At 52.9% G+C, this 16,712-nt stretch overlaps 1 protein-coding gene across 8 annotated transcripts in view; it reads right to left on the bottom strand.

Annotated features, from left to right (window-relative positions):
* ASAP2 (ArfGAP with SH3 domain, ankyrin repeat and PH domain 2) overlaps positions 1-16,712 on the bottom strand; it is a 167,184-nt gene that overhangs the window by 12,816 nt on the left and 137,656 nt on the right. For all 8 annotated transcript variants that reach the window (XM_078055944.1, XM_078055946.1, XM_078055945.1 and 5 more), the window contains 7 exons: positions 14,119-14,213; positions 8,692-8,881; positions 7,267-7,352; positions 5,441-5,556; positions 4,515-4,582; positions 3,148-3,261; positions 866-1,118 (listed from right to left, as the gene is read on the bottom strand). In XM_078055944.1, the coding sequence (XP_077912070.1) occupies positions 866-1,118; positions 3,148-3,261; positions 4,515-4,582; positions 5,441-5,556; positions 7,267-7,352; positions 8,692-8,881; positions 14,119-14,213 (922 nt within the window). The remainder of the gene's footprint in view (positions 1-865; positions 1,119-3,147; positions 3,262-4,514; positions 4,583-5,440; positions 5,557-7,266; positions 7,353-8,691; positions 8,882-14,118; positions 14,214-16,712) is intronic.

Below are 16,712 nucleotides of genomic sequence, written 5' to 3'. Positions count from 1 at the left end.
ACCACTGCACCGTGGGACCTCCTTCTGGACCTGCAGCCCACGGCCCCCACCGTGCCCGGACACCACACCCCGTGGGGCTCTGTCCCCCCCTCCCATGGGATGCCCTCTGGAGGCCACTGGCCAGGAGCTGTTTTGGCCACTTGCCGGACCTGCCTTCAAGGAGCAGAACGGCCAGCTGACCTTCAGTCCTGGGAAAATCACTTAACTTTTGGGGGCCTCAGTTCCCATTTTCGTAAAAATAAAAACCAGCATCTGTTGAGTCCAACTCATTCTGCTGGGACCGAGCAACTAAGTTAAGCGGAGCAAGCTTTGGCCCTTAAGGCATTGGTTGGACCCGCAGGATTATTTTGTATTTTTACGATGAGGTTGAGTATCCTTCCCCAAATTAGCATCTTTTTATCCTTTGTTTCATGGGGATCACAGAGATAAAAAATAATCACAGGCACCACAAGCTGGCTGAATGGGGGCTGGGTGAAAGGAAACGGGAAAGAATGAAGGTGGGTGAATGGTAAAAGCAGAGAGAAAAGGAACAGGAAGAAGGTCTGCAGGAAAGTGTCACAGGACCAGCATCACGAGCTGAGCCACCCACCTCAAGCCTGCCCGGGTGCGGTCCCCGCACTCCCCACGTGACACAGATGCCACACCTCTACCCAGAACAAGGATCAAGTCAGATGCTCTATCACCATTCAGAACCCTAAGAATGAAGAGCTCCTTTAGGAGGCCAACAACTCTAAGACAAAAACAAAAACAAAAACAAAAAAACCCCAAATGTCATCTAGCAGGGAGCAAAGCAACCATAAACTTGCCAAAGCAAAAACCAAATCATGCCCTTCATGCGCTGGCAGGAGCTACAGCAGGTCAGTACCTTTGGCAACGTTCCGTGGGGGTAGTGGGGGGGCGCTGGCAGTGCTGGGGGCCGCAGGCTGGGTGGGAGGCGGGCTGCCACTGAGGATCGCGCCGTACGTCTCGTTCTGCAAGATGCTGGGCACAAAGCTCCTCTGCTTGTCCTTGGCCAGGCTGGCAGCATCTCTGGCCAAAGATGCAGCATTAGACTGCAGCTGGTTGGAGCCCAGCTGGTAGAAGCTGACGGGCCGGTCCTCTCGCCGACTGGGGCTGGGCTGCAGAGGGGTGGGAAATGCACACACACTGACCTCTCGGTCACAGCATCCGGTCTACCGGTGACCACCTCACGCACACCGCTGCTACATGGGCTCTCAATTGTTACATGAGAGCCGCAAGATTTGAAAGTTACTCTTATCATGTCTCTTCATGGAGACACACCCCACCCCCAAAAGCCATGATTTATAATTTACAATTCTCCATTCTGTAAAGGATTGAAAACATAGGCTGTTCCACCTTTACTAGCCAGAGTTATCTTAACCTAGACCTGCGTTTTCACTGCATTTCCTGTTTGTAAACACACTTTCAATTGAGCACCCAGCTGCAATCAATCCCCAACAGCTAGGCAGCAAATTCAGGGGAGATCAATGTTTTCTTCCCTAATGAACTGAAGTCTCAAGATTCCTCTAACTCAGGGGTCAGCAAACCATGGCCCGTGGGCCACCACCTGTCTTTATAAATAAAGTTTTATTAGAACACAATCATGCCTGGTCATTTACATATTGTCTATGGCTGCTTTCAAGCCACCCTGGCACATCTGAGTAGTTGCAGTAAAGATGGTGATATTTTAGGCCCACAAGCCTGAAATATTTATTATTTGGCCCTTTTGGTTTGCTGACCCCTGCTCCCCACGAAATCAGGACTCGGGTAAACCAGATCTAATTCATTTCTAATACTAGCTTCATTATAAGAGCTACGATCTTGAGCAACCACTTCAACCTTGCTGACCCTCTTTCTCATCTCTTCAGTGGGTGAACCTGGCTTCTCCAGCAAACGCCCGGAGCTCAGCAGGTACGGTACTGGTTGTCGTACCCCCTGCCCCTCAAAGGACCACCCACCCAGTCAAGGCTCTGGCCAACCCAAGAGAACTAGCCATCAAGTTCTGCGTAGCTGAGCTGGCAAACTCAGCTCAGCTACGCAGAACTTGATGGCTAGTTCTCTTCACACATGTTTTAAATTCAACAAAGCCCATGGCTGTATCATACCCACCTCTGCTGGAAACAGAGAGTGGGAGGAGGCGTGTGAGCACTTGCTGTCAGACTTTTACTGGGACCGTATGACCTGCTGTGTCATACTACTCTGATGTGTGGACTTGCCCTGGGGCCCATGTTTCCAATCTTTTTTTAGGGTGGGTAAGTATAACATTAGTCAGCTCTTCTTACTGGGACACCATTTTATAGCTAACGCAGTGGAGAAGTTTCTGAGTCTAAGAAATAGTAAGTATGGATGTTAACTGCTCCACGAACAAGGATAGTCAAGGAGGTTTTGGAAATGCCATAGATGTATATAATCAGACATCCTCAGTGCACATCAGGACATTCAAGTCCTACAATAAAAATAGAAAACTTTATATGGCATTCCCCACGAATTTCCTGGCAGCTAGGAGTGGGGGCTCTGGAGTCAGTCTGCTGGAGTCTGACTCCACTCTGAGACCCGCGTGAAGGTGGTAACCTGCCGGGGGGGGGCCCCCAACTGTGCAAGACAGAGTGTCATGAGCAGGGAGCTGGACTCGGAGGCCAGCGCCCTCCGTCTGGCCTCAAGCTGGTCTAAACACTGGCTTCACTGTGGCTGAGTCAACTGATCAACCTCTCCTGAAGCTTCCATGATCCCATCTGATAAAGGAAAAAGCTGGACCCAGAGCTCTAACGGTCATTTAATTCCAGTTAAGGTTTTAAAGATCAACTAGGTGAACATGACCTGTGATACTGGGGACCCCTGGCTCTTTACCACATCCACGGTGCGAGGGCTTCCTCGAAATCCCACTAGAAACAGAGGCCCCCCCATATCTTTTGATCTGAGGAGCTGACGATGAGGACACAAGTAACGTCCCTTTAAATCAACACGCGCAGGAGCTGGGAGACCAGCGGCACTTGTGGGAAGGGCAAAACCAAACAGCTACTGAGATCAATGGAAGCCCAGAGTTAACTCTGCTTTTTGTACAAAACCACTTTATGCCCTGATTAGGCTCCACAGTGTCGGAGCGAAGTGCATCACAACACTCCTGGCGTCCTGCAGCCTGGCACCGACCTGCAATTTCTCGTCCACATCGTCATCGCTCTCATCCAGGTCTTCGTGGAGCAGTCGCCACTCGTACTCGACGTGGACGTGAGAGTTAAACCTCCCACATAAGGCCTGGGTCAGCTGAGAAGAGGAAGGGCTGTGAGGCGGGCACCCTCAGGCAGTGGTGGGAGGTGGGGAGAGGGGAGGCAGAGTCCCTCCGGGGCGAGGCCAGCCGACTGAAACCCCCCTCCCTACCTCACCGAGGACCTTGAAACTCAAACCTCGAAACTCCCATTTAGTGCTCTGTAAACTGTAAAGTGCTGTGCGCAGGCGAGGGCTGTTCGAGATCTAAAGGCTAATGCTTGGCCTGCAGGTGCTGCCGGGCACACACAGGAGCAAACTCAACAGAGGACAATGCACGTGTCCACTAACTGCTAACCCAACCAGTCTTGGCCCGCACGAGAGATTACGGCCCACGGAAAAAGGATGTGAATGAGTATTTTCGCAATTCTCTCAAGGAAGGTAAATACCCAATTCCATGTTAGATCCACAGGAGAGAAGCGAATTCATTAGATTCAGTGGGTGTCCTAGCACATTAGCCCTTAATTTCCTCCACAGCCAGAGTGTAGCTGTGTGACCTTGGGCAAGTTCCTTAACCCTTCTGTGCCTGTTTCCTCATCTGTAAAATAGGGGTAGCAGAAGCAACCGTGTCATAAGGTGGCTATCCAGATTAAATTAGTGGACGTGAAGTACTGAGAACAGTACCTCTTACTCATCTCACACCTGCATAGCATTTAGTAGTAGTTCCATTTATTGAGCACTCACTGAGTGTCGCACGGTGCAATGCTAATTCTTGCAACAACCTTGTAAACTGGTGTAACGGACTCCACCTTACGAATAAGGGAACAGCGGGGGAGTTGGCACTGGCGTGACTTCCCCAGGTCACCGTGGCAGCCCCTACGCTGCCTGACCCTGTGGGCTCTGTGTGCTGGCTGCACTGCCTCTTCTAGAACAGGACGGGAAAAGACGGTGCGGAACAATCCAAGTGACTTGGGGCTGGAGAACAGACTGCGCACACCAGCTGGGGACGCCGCCGCAAGGGGAAGAGCTAGCGGCTCAGACTCGAGAGAAGGGCCAGAGCTGCGGCGGCCTCCCGATCTCTGCTCCACTTGCCCCAGGTGACGCCACGTGTCCAACCAGCAAATTCCGACTTGTGTTCCAAGCGTCACTACGAGGGGGGTGGTCCCCTCCTCTCAAAAGACTCCCCAGGTACGCTTTCTCCTGGTTGTCCCCTCTAGGGTCCAAATGTGGGAAGACCCTCCTCCCAGAGGGCAGGGCTCCTCCCCGGCCTGGGCAGGGCGCCTTCACTCCGTCCGCGCCGGAGGGAGACTCACCAGCTCCTCGCAGTGCTCGTGCCTGAGGCGTTTGGCGATGTCCAGGGGCGTCTCTCCGGACTCGTTGGCTAAAAGGCAGGGCAACACAAGGAGGCGTTACGGCACAAACAAGCAAAGGTCTGGTATCAAGAGGCGGTTAAAAGAAGACACAGGGAGGCAGCACCAAGTGACACTGAGCACGACTGATGCGATGCACAGCGTGGAGCGGGGAGGCTGACTGGTCTTCCAGTCCTACAGAACCGCAGCAGCGTGTGGTCGGCGAGATTTTAAAGACTGCGCTAACCGACCTCCTTCTCAGCAGTCTGTAAATCTGCAATTCTGTATTTTCTTCCAAATAAGCCTCCATCAACAAGGTTTGGTTATTAATTAAAAAGAAAGAAAGAAACTTGGCTCAAGCAGGCATGTGCCTCCTTTCTGTTCTCTTTGCTCTCTGTTCAATGGTTCTTCAAAAACACTTCCTCACAAGGCCATCACAGCTGCCTGCCCTCAGGCGGCTGCCAGTGCATCAGGGTCCCCTGGTAGAGGGAGGGATGAAGGCCCAGGAGCTCAGGGTCCCCCGAGGAGGAGACTCGTTGACTCCCCACCGCCCCGTAAACCTTCCACCCAGAGCAGGGAAGGGGTTAAGCCTGATCCTGGCTGGGGGTTCTGAGGAGGGGGGCAAGAAGCCCCAAGCCTCGTTCAAGTTCACCTCAGCACGAGCGGCATCTGCAGGGCCTGCGCTCTGCCTCTCACAACCATACGGTGCCTGCCCGTGACGCAAGGCCTACGTCCCGGATGGCGGGAAACCGCTGACAGACACGGGAGGAGAGGCCCCCCGCCTCCAGAGGGCAGGACTTGGGTCCCCTTGGCCGACAGGAGCCCAGCACCCGGACCCTTCCCCGCAGCAGCGCGGGGCCTGCGCAAGGAGCCGGGCCCGGGGGCCTCACCGGTCTCGATGGAGGCCTTCCCGCGCAGGAGGAGCTTGAGGCACTCGGCGTTGTCCGTCAGGCAGCAGTAGTGCAAGGCGGTGCTGCCTTTCCCCGTCTGTTTGTCCAGGTTCCCGCTGACCAACAACAGGGGCAGAGGGAGGGAGAGACGGGTGAGTCGCAGGCCGGGGCCTGGGCCCGTGAGCAGGGCAGGCCACGGAATCAGCGCGCGGGGCACTCGGCGCTGCCGGGACGGGGCGGCTGAGGCGCTCGGGCTGAGGCCGGCAGGACCCGGCGACAGCGGCAGGGAAGGCCAGAGCGAGGCGCCCGTGCGGCTGCTGCGGGGGTGGGGGTGCTGGCTGCCTCCTCCAGGGCCGCCCCGAACCACGGCATCCCTGCCGCTTCTCCGGCAGCGCCCGGAGGCTGAAGGGTGTGGGCCTCAGGAAGCCGGTGTGACTCGCCATCCTGTCCCACAGAAGGACGGGGAGCCTTTTCTCCCCATATTGTTGACACTGTTGACAGGAAGGGAAAGAGCCACTTTCCCAAAGCCCAGAATGTGCAAACGCCTCTGCGCCTGCGGGCCCCGGGCTGCCCCGAAAACAGCCAAAGCGGCAATCGTGAGATTTCGGGAGTCCTTCTAGCGTAAAACAGGACCGGCCTGCTGCACTCCTCCGACAAAGCCACCCAGCCCACCGGCGGAGGCAGCCCTGAAACACGGCTGTCCTGAGCAGGACGGACAGGGAGGGGGCTCTGTGGGCCCTGGAAGGACGGATGGGGGGCAGCTCTCATCGAGACAGAACCTGCTACGCTTTCAGGGTGCAAATGAGCCTCATCTTCTGATCTCTCCCCTCTTCCTGCTGCCCTCCTTCCACGCTAGAAGAAATCAGGATTTCCCTTCTCACGCTCCAAGAGACTACGCTGAGGAGGAATGGCGTCCCCGAGCTGTCTCATCCACTGTCCACGGAGCCACCGTGACGCGCGAGGCGCTGGGTGGGCATTCCGGCTCCAACAGAGCGCGGCTTCCACTGAGTCCCGCAAACTGCTGACCTGCCCCCAGCTGCTCTACCTCTGGCCATTTCTTGCCCCCCCCAGGAACAGCAGGGAAAGGCCGAAAGGCAAAATATGACCTTGCTTTTGCACGGTGGAATTTTCCACTCTGTTTGGGGCAATTTCAGGGGCTTTTGACCAGCACCTCCCCCTCCACACACATGATCAGGGAGTCAAGGTACACTGTGACGGGTCTTCATGGCTGGCCTGCTGCCCCAGGCGGGCGATGTACCAGACAACAGGCCCGTGGAGCCCGGGCAAGCGGCACACACATTCTTTAAAGGAAACTTCTAATTAAAAAACAGAAACAACTTTTCAAACCAAACAAAATGCCCACAACCCAGTGATACGGTTTACAATCTCAGCTTAGGCGGGTGGCCCAAGTATGGATCTTTTATGTGTCCCTTTTACTCTCCCCACTGCTCAGGGCACCTGCCTGGGTCTAGTGAGACACTCGAGGGACAAGCGTGGGGACGGCTCTGTGCACACAGGGTGGTGGGATTCACAGTCTGCCCTCCAGGGCCCAGAATTCAGATGTATTGACCTGGTATCTCCTGAGTCCCAGACGCTAGAAGATGGGTCTTGCAGATACCAAGAAGGGTCTCTGTCCTCACACTCTAGGGCTTTTTTGGGACTATGCTGGAATACCCCACTCCTGGTGGTTTTTTCCTGTCCCACGGTTTGTGTTCAGGCCTGGGAAAATCCCAGCACCTTGGCCACATAATGAGGCAGGAACCTGATCCTTCCTCGGAAACACCAAGGAACAAAACAAAACGCTCCCCTAATTTTAGAACACCTACCTGTTCTGAACTAAAAAGTCTACAATGTGGAGAGAAGTCCGGTCCACCGATCTGACTGCAAGATGGAGGGCAGTTTCATCTGGCTCCTGAAGACCAAACAGAAACATTGCAGAATTCCAAGAGGAGTATTCAGTTTTGTGTCCAATGTGAGTGAAATCGTGTCTCTCTCTTCTGAAAGCCTTTTATTCTTTCTTTCAAAACATTAATCTCTAAGATATATGGCCCCTTTAGTCTCCTGGGGAAACTCTGCCCTTGGCAACCTGCAATTTGGAGACTGGTCTTCCTTCCTCCACAGGAAGTAGTAAGAAATTCAGGGGTTTCATCTCAGAGTCCCCCAATCTCTAGGTCCCTATCCCTGCACCAACAACATGTAAGGGGGGGCCCTTTTGTTCAAAGACACCAGGAAGGTTCCCCAGGCCTCTTGTATGCAGTGTCTGATACCGGTGTTCACGGTTTTCATTCTATACTTACGGATAGGGCCATCAGTGCTAATGCCCAGACTGCCTTCAGTTTATACTAGGGGACACCTGACCCCACGGCCTTCTCTGAACGTGAGTTCTGGCAGGTGGGGGAGGACAGACCAGATGGTGGTTGTCTCAGGCAGGTGGGTGGGCAAGAGAGCCGGAGGCAAAGGAAATATCCATGCAACAGGGAACATGCGGCGAAGAGGGAGGTGCCCCACTCCACCTGTCCAGCCAGCCAGGGCCACCCCCCTGTCCTCTGGCCGCGGCACAGCTCTGAGCTGAGCACGCTCTGCCCTGGGCCACCTGGGCTTGACTTTTCTCTCTCTTAAACACGAATATCAGGCTCCATATAACGTGTGCTCGGGCTGCTAAGGGGTAACAGCCAGCACCCTGCGCCTTCATCATGACAGTAAGGTTTCAAGGGAGTGTGTCGTGTGTGTCACGAGGTCACCCATGGAAGAGTATTAGGATATATGCCAACCCTTGACGCTGGTAACCGGTTTCCTGTGGACTCGATCCTGACAGGAAGATCCCACCCCACCTTTAGACCTCACCCTCTCAACAAGGTTCTCCCAGGAAACTGGGGGATGTCTCTCTTCTCCCCTTCCCTCAGGGAGGAGGGCACAGGGGAGGGAGCAGGCTGGGGGGCTCTCCTTCCCAGGGCGGCCCCAGCAGCTGCTACTGCAAGTTTGGATCCCTGCTCACCAGAGACAGGACCTCTCTCGGGTTGCTCGGGTTCCTGAGAAGATGCTCCCTCCCCCCAGGGACTGGCCTTTCCTTCCAGGGCTGGCATTCTATTTTTGGCTTAAGAATAAAGCACCAATTTCTTCCCCAGAACTCAATGCTATCTTCCTTCAGAGAACTATACTACTTTTTCAGCATTTCTGATTACACTGCCTTGCCACTTCCCCACCCCCCCACTTTCTTTTCTTTCTTTAAAAGGAGCAGGCCACACCCTTACATGTCCGTTGGCCAGTGGGATTTTTTCTGTAAGATCCACACCGTCAGCATACGCTTGGAGTAATCCAAAAATATCTCTTGTTTTGACGGCCTCACAAAGGCTGTGAAGTTTTGCTGCATTATCCGCATGCCTTTTCCTTGCATATTTCCTCTCGATGTACTTGGCAGTAATGTAGTCCTTTCTGGCATTCCTGAAATCAAGCATAATTGCCTTGTAAACGATTAAGGGCCTCTATTCAAACATATCTAACCTTCATTCTGGAACAATTTTTAAAAGTCCTGCCCACACCCTCCTTGGGGGAAGCGCTGGGGTGTAGGAAGGGGGCTGCTGTGGGACCATGCAGCGTCTACGTCCGGTGACACCTAGAGCCCTTTTAAGCAGCACTGACATTTCCAGTTTCCAACCCAAGAGGCCTCAAGGCCCGGGGCAGGGTGCCTGGGCCTTACTCAGGGGCCAACGGTAGCTGGCCGGGTCAGGCGGACTGGGAGGCCCTCCGCAGAGTGAAGATGCGATCTCCTCAGTCATGGGCACCGCGCCTGGTAGGAAAGGCAGGCACCGTATGTCTGGTGAACCAGAACAAGCTGGCAGTCTCTGCGCTCCGTTTTCTGGCCTTCCTGTGGCACAGCGTCCGCAGACTCTACCTCCCCACAGAGCACGGAGTGGCGGCAGCTCTGAGAAGCCAAGGGCAGCACGGGTTCAAATCCCGCCCCCACCACACCGGTGGTGTGTCTGGGACAAGCATCCTATCCCTGGAGGTCCCAAGTCTTAGCTGTGCAAGTGTGTACCCCACACCCTCGTGGAACTGTGACAAGTCGGTGAACTGACATTTGCAGGGCATGCGGTAGGTCCTTTCAGGACCCTAGAACTTGCTGATGAACTTCAAAGATAGACAGCAAGAAAAACAGTAGTTCCTGTGTCAGGAGGACTCTCCGTATTTTACTCCAATGGCCTTAACAAGTTACAGCGGAATAAAAGACGTGGACAGGATTTTTGAGAGGCACAGTGAATAATGCTAAGTTCCCTGTGGCCACCAGGTGAGAAGTGTCAGGAAGCACCCCAGAAACCCATCAGCTGATGAATGGACAAACAAAATGTGGTCTCTCCACACAGCCAGACAAGGGAACAAAGTACCAACACAGGCTGCAGCATGATGAGCCCTGAAAACATTACTCGAAGTCAAAGAAGCCACACGAGGCCACACACTCTATGATCCTGCGTAAACAGGATGCCCAGAAGAGGCCAATCTGTGGAGACACAAGGTGGATTAGCAGGGCCTGGGGGGGGGGGGCGCAGTGCCGGTTAACAGGTGCGGGGTTTTGTTTTGGGGGGATGAAAATGTTCTAAAATTGTAGTGATGGGGCGCCTGGGTGGCTCAGTCGGTTAGTGTCTGCCCTCAGCTAGGGTCCTCGTGTCCTGGGGTCCTGGGATCTCGGGGTCCTGGGATGGAGTCCTGCATCAGGCTCCCTGCTCAGCGGGGAGTCTGCTTCTCCCTCTGCCTCTGCCCCTCCCCCCCCCCCCGGCTTGTGCTCTCTCGCTCTCTCTCTCAAATAGACAAAATCTTTAAAGTAAAATAAAATTGTGGTGATGGACGCACACTCTGTGAACATGCTGAACAATACTGAATTTACATTTAAATGGGTGAACTGTATGGTATGTGAATTATATTTCAATAAAGCTGTGAAAAAAAGCATGGCAGAGAAAACAAAATTCCACCGACAATACAAAAACTTAACTTTAGCCAACAGATGTACAGAGACACAGGGAGAATAGCACAACAGGATCAATGCCCTCGGCTCCCTTCTGGAAACTACTCTTTCTGGAAAGTGAAGTGCCCTGCAATTTCAAAAAGCTGGGCAGGGGAGGCTGAAGGAACAGCCAGGGCCTGGTGGTCGGCTCGGAGCGCCCGGGCTCAAGGTCAGATGGCTGCCCAGACCCGCTCCGCCTCCTGTCGAGGGCACCGTGGGCAAGCCCTTCCGGTGACCCCACCTGCTCACAGGGCTGCTGCAGGTTACGTGAGAGAGCACATTCAGGCGTTTGGCACAGCATTCTAGAAACACCAGCATGGAACCAAGGGGCTCGTAGTGCCAAGTGGAACCTGGTCAGCTCTTCTCAGCTCAGGCACTGCTCCCTCCCATCCTGCCGCCAGGGCTGTGCCAACCGCCTCTGCTGTCGCCACCAGTCACCGAGCCCCTCCGGTCAGCACCCCAGGGCCCGGGCTGCAGTGCCCCAGGGCCGGGAGCGAGCAGGCCAACTCCAGGCTCTGTCCGAGAGGGTAGCAGGGGCTTCACTCCTCACTGCTGACGACCTGACCTAAGACATCCACGGCCTGGGTGTTTGTAAAATGCAGACTGCGTGAACTGTGCTAACCAGTTTATGTGTGTCGCCTCACAAACCCTTACAGAGAAGTAAACTGAAGTCTATGGAGGGACATAAGATTCTGTTTCCTCACGCAGTGGGCGAGTTCCCTGAGGGGGCCTCCTAGCACAGTGTGGCGCACAGAGAACTGCTCAGGGACCTTCTGGGCTTGACGGTGTGCTCTATCTGACAATGATTCAAATTCTATAGGTCTCCTATGATGGGTGGTTGGACTAGACGGCTGTCAAGTTTTAGGGAGTTTCAATAATCCTGGTGGGACAATCACCAAGGTGACCTCCCCTGCCTCCCTTGGAAGGAGCTAGAGAGATACTGGCCCCTTTACTTGTTTTTTAATGTATTATTCATCTGTCCAGGGCTCTGCGTCCCCTGAAGGTCATTCCTACACAAGCCCAAGAACAGACCTGCTTTAGGCACCACCACGCTCCACGGCTTTGTGGGGGAAGTTCACTCTGCTGGCGCCATCCCCTCCCCACCTCTTGCTTTTGGGAGAAAAGCAGTGAACTGACAATGCTTTTGGCACGTGTTTAGGACAGGTTTCTTGTACGTCTGAAGGATGGGCCTGTGTAAGGGTCCTGAATCACAGGAGGAGCAGTGGGTCTCTGTAAGCAGACATTAATCTGCCTGCTTCCCCCCTTCCACCTATTTCTCTCTCTGCATAACCCCCCAAATCCAAAATCTGGGATTCACAGGCCACTAGAGGGTCTTCAGCTTCTCTTTCAACAGATTTATCTGCAGATGGTGTGTTCTGCTGAGATAAAGCCAGCAATGGTACACTCCTTCTCGTGTGCAAGTAAAGTATCAGCTTATTTAAGTAGCCACAGAGCTGGGACTTTATCTCTGACTCGTTGATTCATTAAATATGTACTGAACCACCACAAGCAACATGTGGTGTTGGAAATACAAAATACAAAGTTTAGGAAGATGCAATTTATTAGAGAAATGGGTATCGATACTCTGGTATGGTAGAAAGTGGGATGAAAGGTTTTAAAACCGAGCCAAATGCTACGGGAGCAGAGAGCCCAGCAGTTAATTTCACCTGAGCAGGTATGAAAGCGGGCGGCATTTTGCCATCACACTGGCCATCCACCCTCATTTGGGGGGGGGGAGGGGGAGGGCTAAACTTCCTTTACATTTGTGCCAAGGTTGGGGGGGGTGTCTAAACGCAGACAATATGTTTATATTGAAGGATTCGAAGCAGATAGTGCTCATTTTTTAGAGTCATCTAGCCCCAGAATAAACAAATTCTCTGCTTTTTATAAAGGACCCCTGGTACTTGGAAGAAATTATTTATCATATGCTTTGTTCAAAATTGATCAACGTTACAGCATTTCAGGAGACTGGTACCTTCTCTTTGAGTGCAGGTATTAATTAGACTAAATAAATGTGCCATACCGGACCATGGAGTTTCCTTTACTCAACAGGATCTTTTAGCTACCCTAGGAAAAGCTGGCTCACCTCTGGGTAACTCTCTAGTTGAAACCTAAATTGCAAGGACCCTAAGTTTCCGGGGTCTGTGGGATCAGTGTGTAGCACTCACATTGCCTCTACTACCCACACCCATGGCGAGCAGACAGAGTTGCCAACACCACCAAAGTGCATGTGTCACCTCACCACCCCACTGATGATCAGCCCGACGGCTCTGTGAGCAGTGGAGTGTGATCCCCTGCTTACGTCAGAGAAGAGGGCTCTGAGAAGCTAGCAAGCCTGCCCAGGTCCCACCATCAAGGAAGGGCTAGATTTCCAGGTCTGGGTAAGAATACAGATTTGGAACTCAGATCTCCATCCAGAGAGGACAACGGCCTCGTGCCTGGTGTCCAATCTCACAGAACTGCTACAGCACAAACATCTGCTACAGGACTCCGACGTGAATCAACTCTAATCCAACACCAACCAAACGCTCATCTCAGATACCTGGTACCTGATGGCCACGGGCTGGGTTCACGCCCTTAGATGTCTGTGCTGTCTTACTACATGGAGTTACCTTACCTCGATGCAAAAGAACACAGATCCTACAATCTCAGCTTCCCAAAGACACATCCCAACGAACAGGCTACAAACACCGAAGCTCTCAGCTTCCGCCACAGGCCTGGACACGGCCTCCCAGGTGTCAAAGCTCTCTTCAAGCACAGTTCACTGTCCTCACCCAATGTCCTTCGGGAGGACCTCTGCCATCAATTCCCTCCCAAGCTTCTTCCAAAGGCAGTGCTGTCTCGGTAAATGAATTTTCCTACTCTCTCTTATCACAGTTTTCTCATTTCCTCCTCTCCTGCTGGAACACTTGGGCCCAGACTCCCCACTCGAATGCAGGTGCTGTGTCTTCACTGCCCTGCAGACACCTTCCTTCCTTCCGTCTGCCCACTCTGCATCGCGACAGAGCAGTGACCAGCCCCCAGCCGCCTGGAGCAGACGGGCCAGCCGCTGCCCTGACCTGCTGCCCTTCCGTCCACCTCTCCCTCTCAACGACCAGTGTGATCTGGGTGATTTATGCTTTGTTTGATAAGACTGGCAGGAAAATCTCCTATAAGCTCTGCTTCATCAGGCCAGCGGATGCACCATGAGGCACAAAAGCTTCTCAGTTAGGTTTTGTGTCAACAGTAAAACAAAACCAAAAAAACTCTTGTTGAAGAAAACACACTCCACATTTGCAAGGACCCTGGGAAAGAAAATGATACGCAGTCATGTATCTATGACAACTAACCCTCCCAGTGGCTGAGAATTTATGCGGAGAGAAGGGGAGAGAGAAGTCCCCTGAGGCAGAAGTGAGGGGGTACCCACACACCACCAGCAAGGGCGACACTCACTGTCCTCCCTCCCAGACAGAGAGCATCGGCCAAAGCTGCCTTCCTGTGGTTTCTTCCTAAGAAAAGCAGCCACACCAAATTTTTATTTGGATACCCAAAAAGGTGACTTACACAAAAACACCCAGGCTGATATATTCCCTAAAGAAGCAACCACTGAGATACCCCAAGCTTGTTATTCTCCTGTCTCTCGGGGCTCAGGTACAAGGCCAATCTTTGCTCAGAAAACGAGAACAGCCAGTTTCATACTTACATGTCACTGCCCGGGTTGGGTTTGACCGAGTCTTCAGCTGGAAGGCAACACTCCATAATCTCATTAAAGCCTGCATTCCCAATATTCTTGGCAAGCTGCAAAAACAGAAGTCTATTTCAGGGTACTCAATTATTAATCCATTCCACTGCTACACACTACTCATGCATCTGATGATTTATTTAATGGCCACTAAGAAATAGAGCAATAAAGTGGCTTGCCATTAATAAAGATGGACAAAACTCAAACCCCAAAGGTACCCATAAAACCAGAGATAAGAAGCAGTACGTCTATTACAGAGAAATGTTCTCATAAAATGTCCCCTGGATAGAGTACCTAGATGGACAGGAAGAAGCAGTAACCTGGTCCAACGTCAGTTTTCCTCCTTACCCATGCCCCCAAAAACTCAGGCTCCAAGTGAAATGGATCTAATAAGATCTATTTACGCCAGCAAGGAGGTGTCTCTGATACAGTGGAGTGGGTGCTGGGCCAGGAAGCCAAGACTTGGGATTAAATCACGGTTCAATTTTCTGGTTTTGTGACCACACACAAGTCAGTTTCCCTGAGTTTCGATTTTTCGTCAGTAAAATGGGGATGACACCTGCCTTGCTGGGTTGTAATAATAATAAATTGGGACAATTTAGGTGAAAGCATTCTATAAACTGAAGCACTAAAAATGTATTTGTTCCAAATGTAAGATCCCCACTCAACAATCAACCTTTTTATTTGTCAAAAATTAAATGAACACATTTTAGTTAACGCTTACTGAATCCTTGGCACTCTGCTCGATGCAGCAGATAGGAAGATAAAGGTCACGGCCTTAGACCAGCTACCCTGACGGTATGGTGACTGGCATTTCCTGAATGGATGCACAAACTCTGAGTGATCAGGAGCTACTTAAAACCAGGGGTTTAATCATCATGTCCCAGCATCCAGGCCAGCACCTGACAGAGATTAGCTTCTTCCGTGTTTAATGAAACAAAACCGAGTGGGAGCACCTAGCACAGGGCTTTGGAGAGAGGAGATATTTTAACTTCCGTGTTGAAAATGGCACAATGGGGAGCAGGGGGGCGGGGGGGGCTCTGCTACTTCTACTCTCGAGGAGTGACGTGGACACAGGGTAACCACAGAGGTTCTGGGAGGTAAGGCTGCTGCTTGAGCAGCCTCTTCTCTTTCCGAGGGAGCAGACTGGAAGGAGCGGCCAAAGGGATCTGAGTTAGATGAGGTCGAACCTTCTGGTGGCCAAGTAACATGACACAGTGAAATGGGATTGTGAGGGAGGCCGAAGGACAGGGGACATGTGTCAGCTTATAACTTCGTGATGAGCCTTCCTAATTTTACTGTCCTTGGTAAGTGAACAAGGCATCCTAGATGGCCTGAAGCACCAAGCACTAACCGACCCCACCTGGGTCCCTAGTCCTGGCCTGGTGGCCTCAAGCCATTGTCAGGTGACAAAACCCCAGGGCCTCGCCGCTGTTTCCCCAAGAATGAGGCTGATGGTCAACCATGTCAGCTGACCGCACCGACGTACCAAGGAGTCAACGCCTACAATGGATTTCTCGGATCGTCAGTGACAGATCCAGGACCGAACCTCGGGATCAGACCCCTGTTTAGAGCCAGCCATGCTCTCACAACCCATCTTTCACTATAATGTGGACACCGTCCCCTCGCCAAGCACCATCGTTTTCAGAAGGTAAGTGACAGAAAAGCCACAGCACCCCTCTGTGTGCGAGGGGCCCACATGCCTCCGAGTCTGTGGTAGGCAGATGGGAGGGGGCGTGAGGAGGAGAATTCCCTGGGAATCAGAAAGCTGCCTCCCTTCTGCTTGGACTTGGCTGGTTTACCAGGGGACAGCTGGTCCAGGGAGCCACCATATCCGTGCGTCACATTCGTCCAATGCAGAGAAATGTGCCGCCTCACAGTTTTGCCAAGTTCCAGCGAATATTTCAGCCTGCAGAGAACTCCTTTAGAATCATCAACAAAAGCAAAGCATTTGCAGATGGAGGCTGCAGGGTCATGTCAAGAAAATGTGGGTCCCAGCAGGCCTCGTGGGCAGGAGCCAAGGAAGCAGGAAGCCTGGTGGGAAGCAGCTCCCAACACTCCCAGAGGACTTTGAGGGCGACACCGAGCAGACACAGGGTCAGATCAGATCTAGGAGGGTCTGAAGTGCCACATCACTCAGCAAAGCAAATGCTAGCCCCTACTCAGTCCGCAAACGCACACCGAGTCCTTGGGCATGCTGGGCGCTGAGCATGAGACACGACCCTGCTTGGAGAGAGCTCAGTCTAACGAGAGGGATGTTGACAGAAAGAGATACCCGGTGCTGGGGGCTGGGAAAGAAGTCTGTGCTGAGCACAACGAGTGAGGAGACAGCAGGTGTACAATAGCAGGGCAGTTGCCTGGTCAAGACGCCCGCTTTACCCCACTTGCCTTGCGGGGAACCCTGCATGCCTCCCCCTCACTGCATGGAAGCACCTGAGCACGAGGACTTGGGAGTCCCACATCCTGCAGATTTGTAGCACCTACCCGTGCAGGGTCCACGGAGCCAGAGAGAGGCCCTAGATGTTATCTGGAAATTGTGTTTAGAGTTTGGGGTG

The sequence above is a fragment of the Halichoerus grypus genome, chromosome 10, assembly GCF_964656455.1.
Source record: "Halichoerus grypus chromosome 10, mHalGry1.hap1.1, whole genome shotgun sequence".
Classification (NCBI taxonomy): Eukaryota; Metazoa; Chordata; class Mammalia; order Carnivora; family Phocidae; genus Halichoerus; species Halichoerus grypus.
This window is presented reverse-complemented; position numbering and strand designations above follow the sequence as displayed.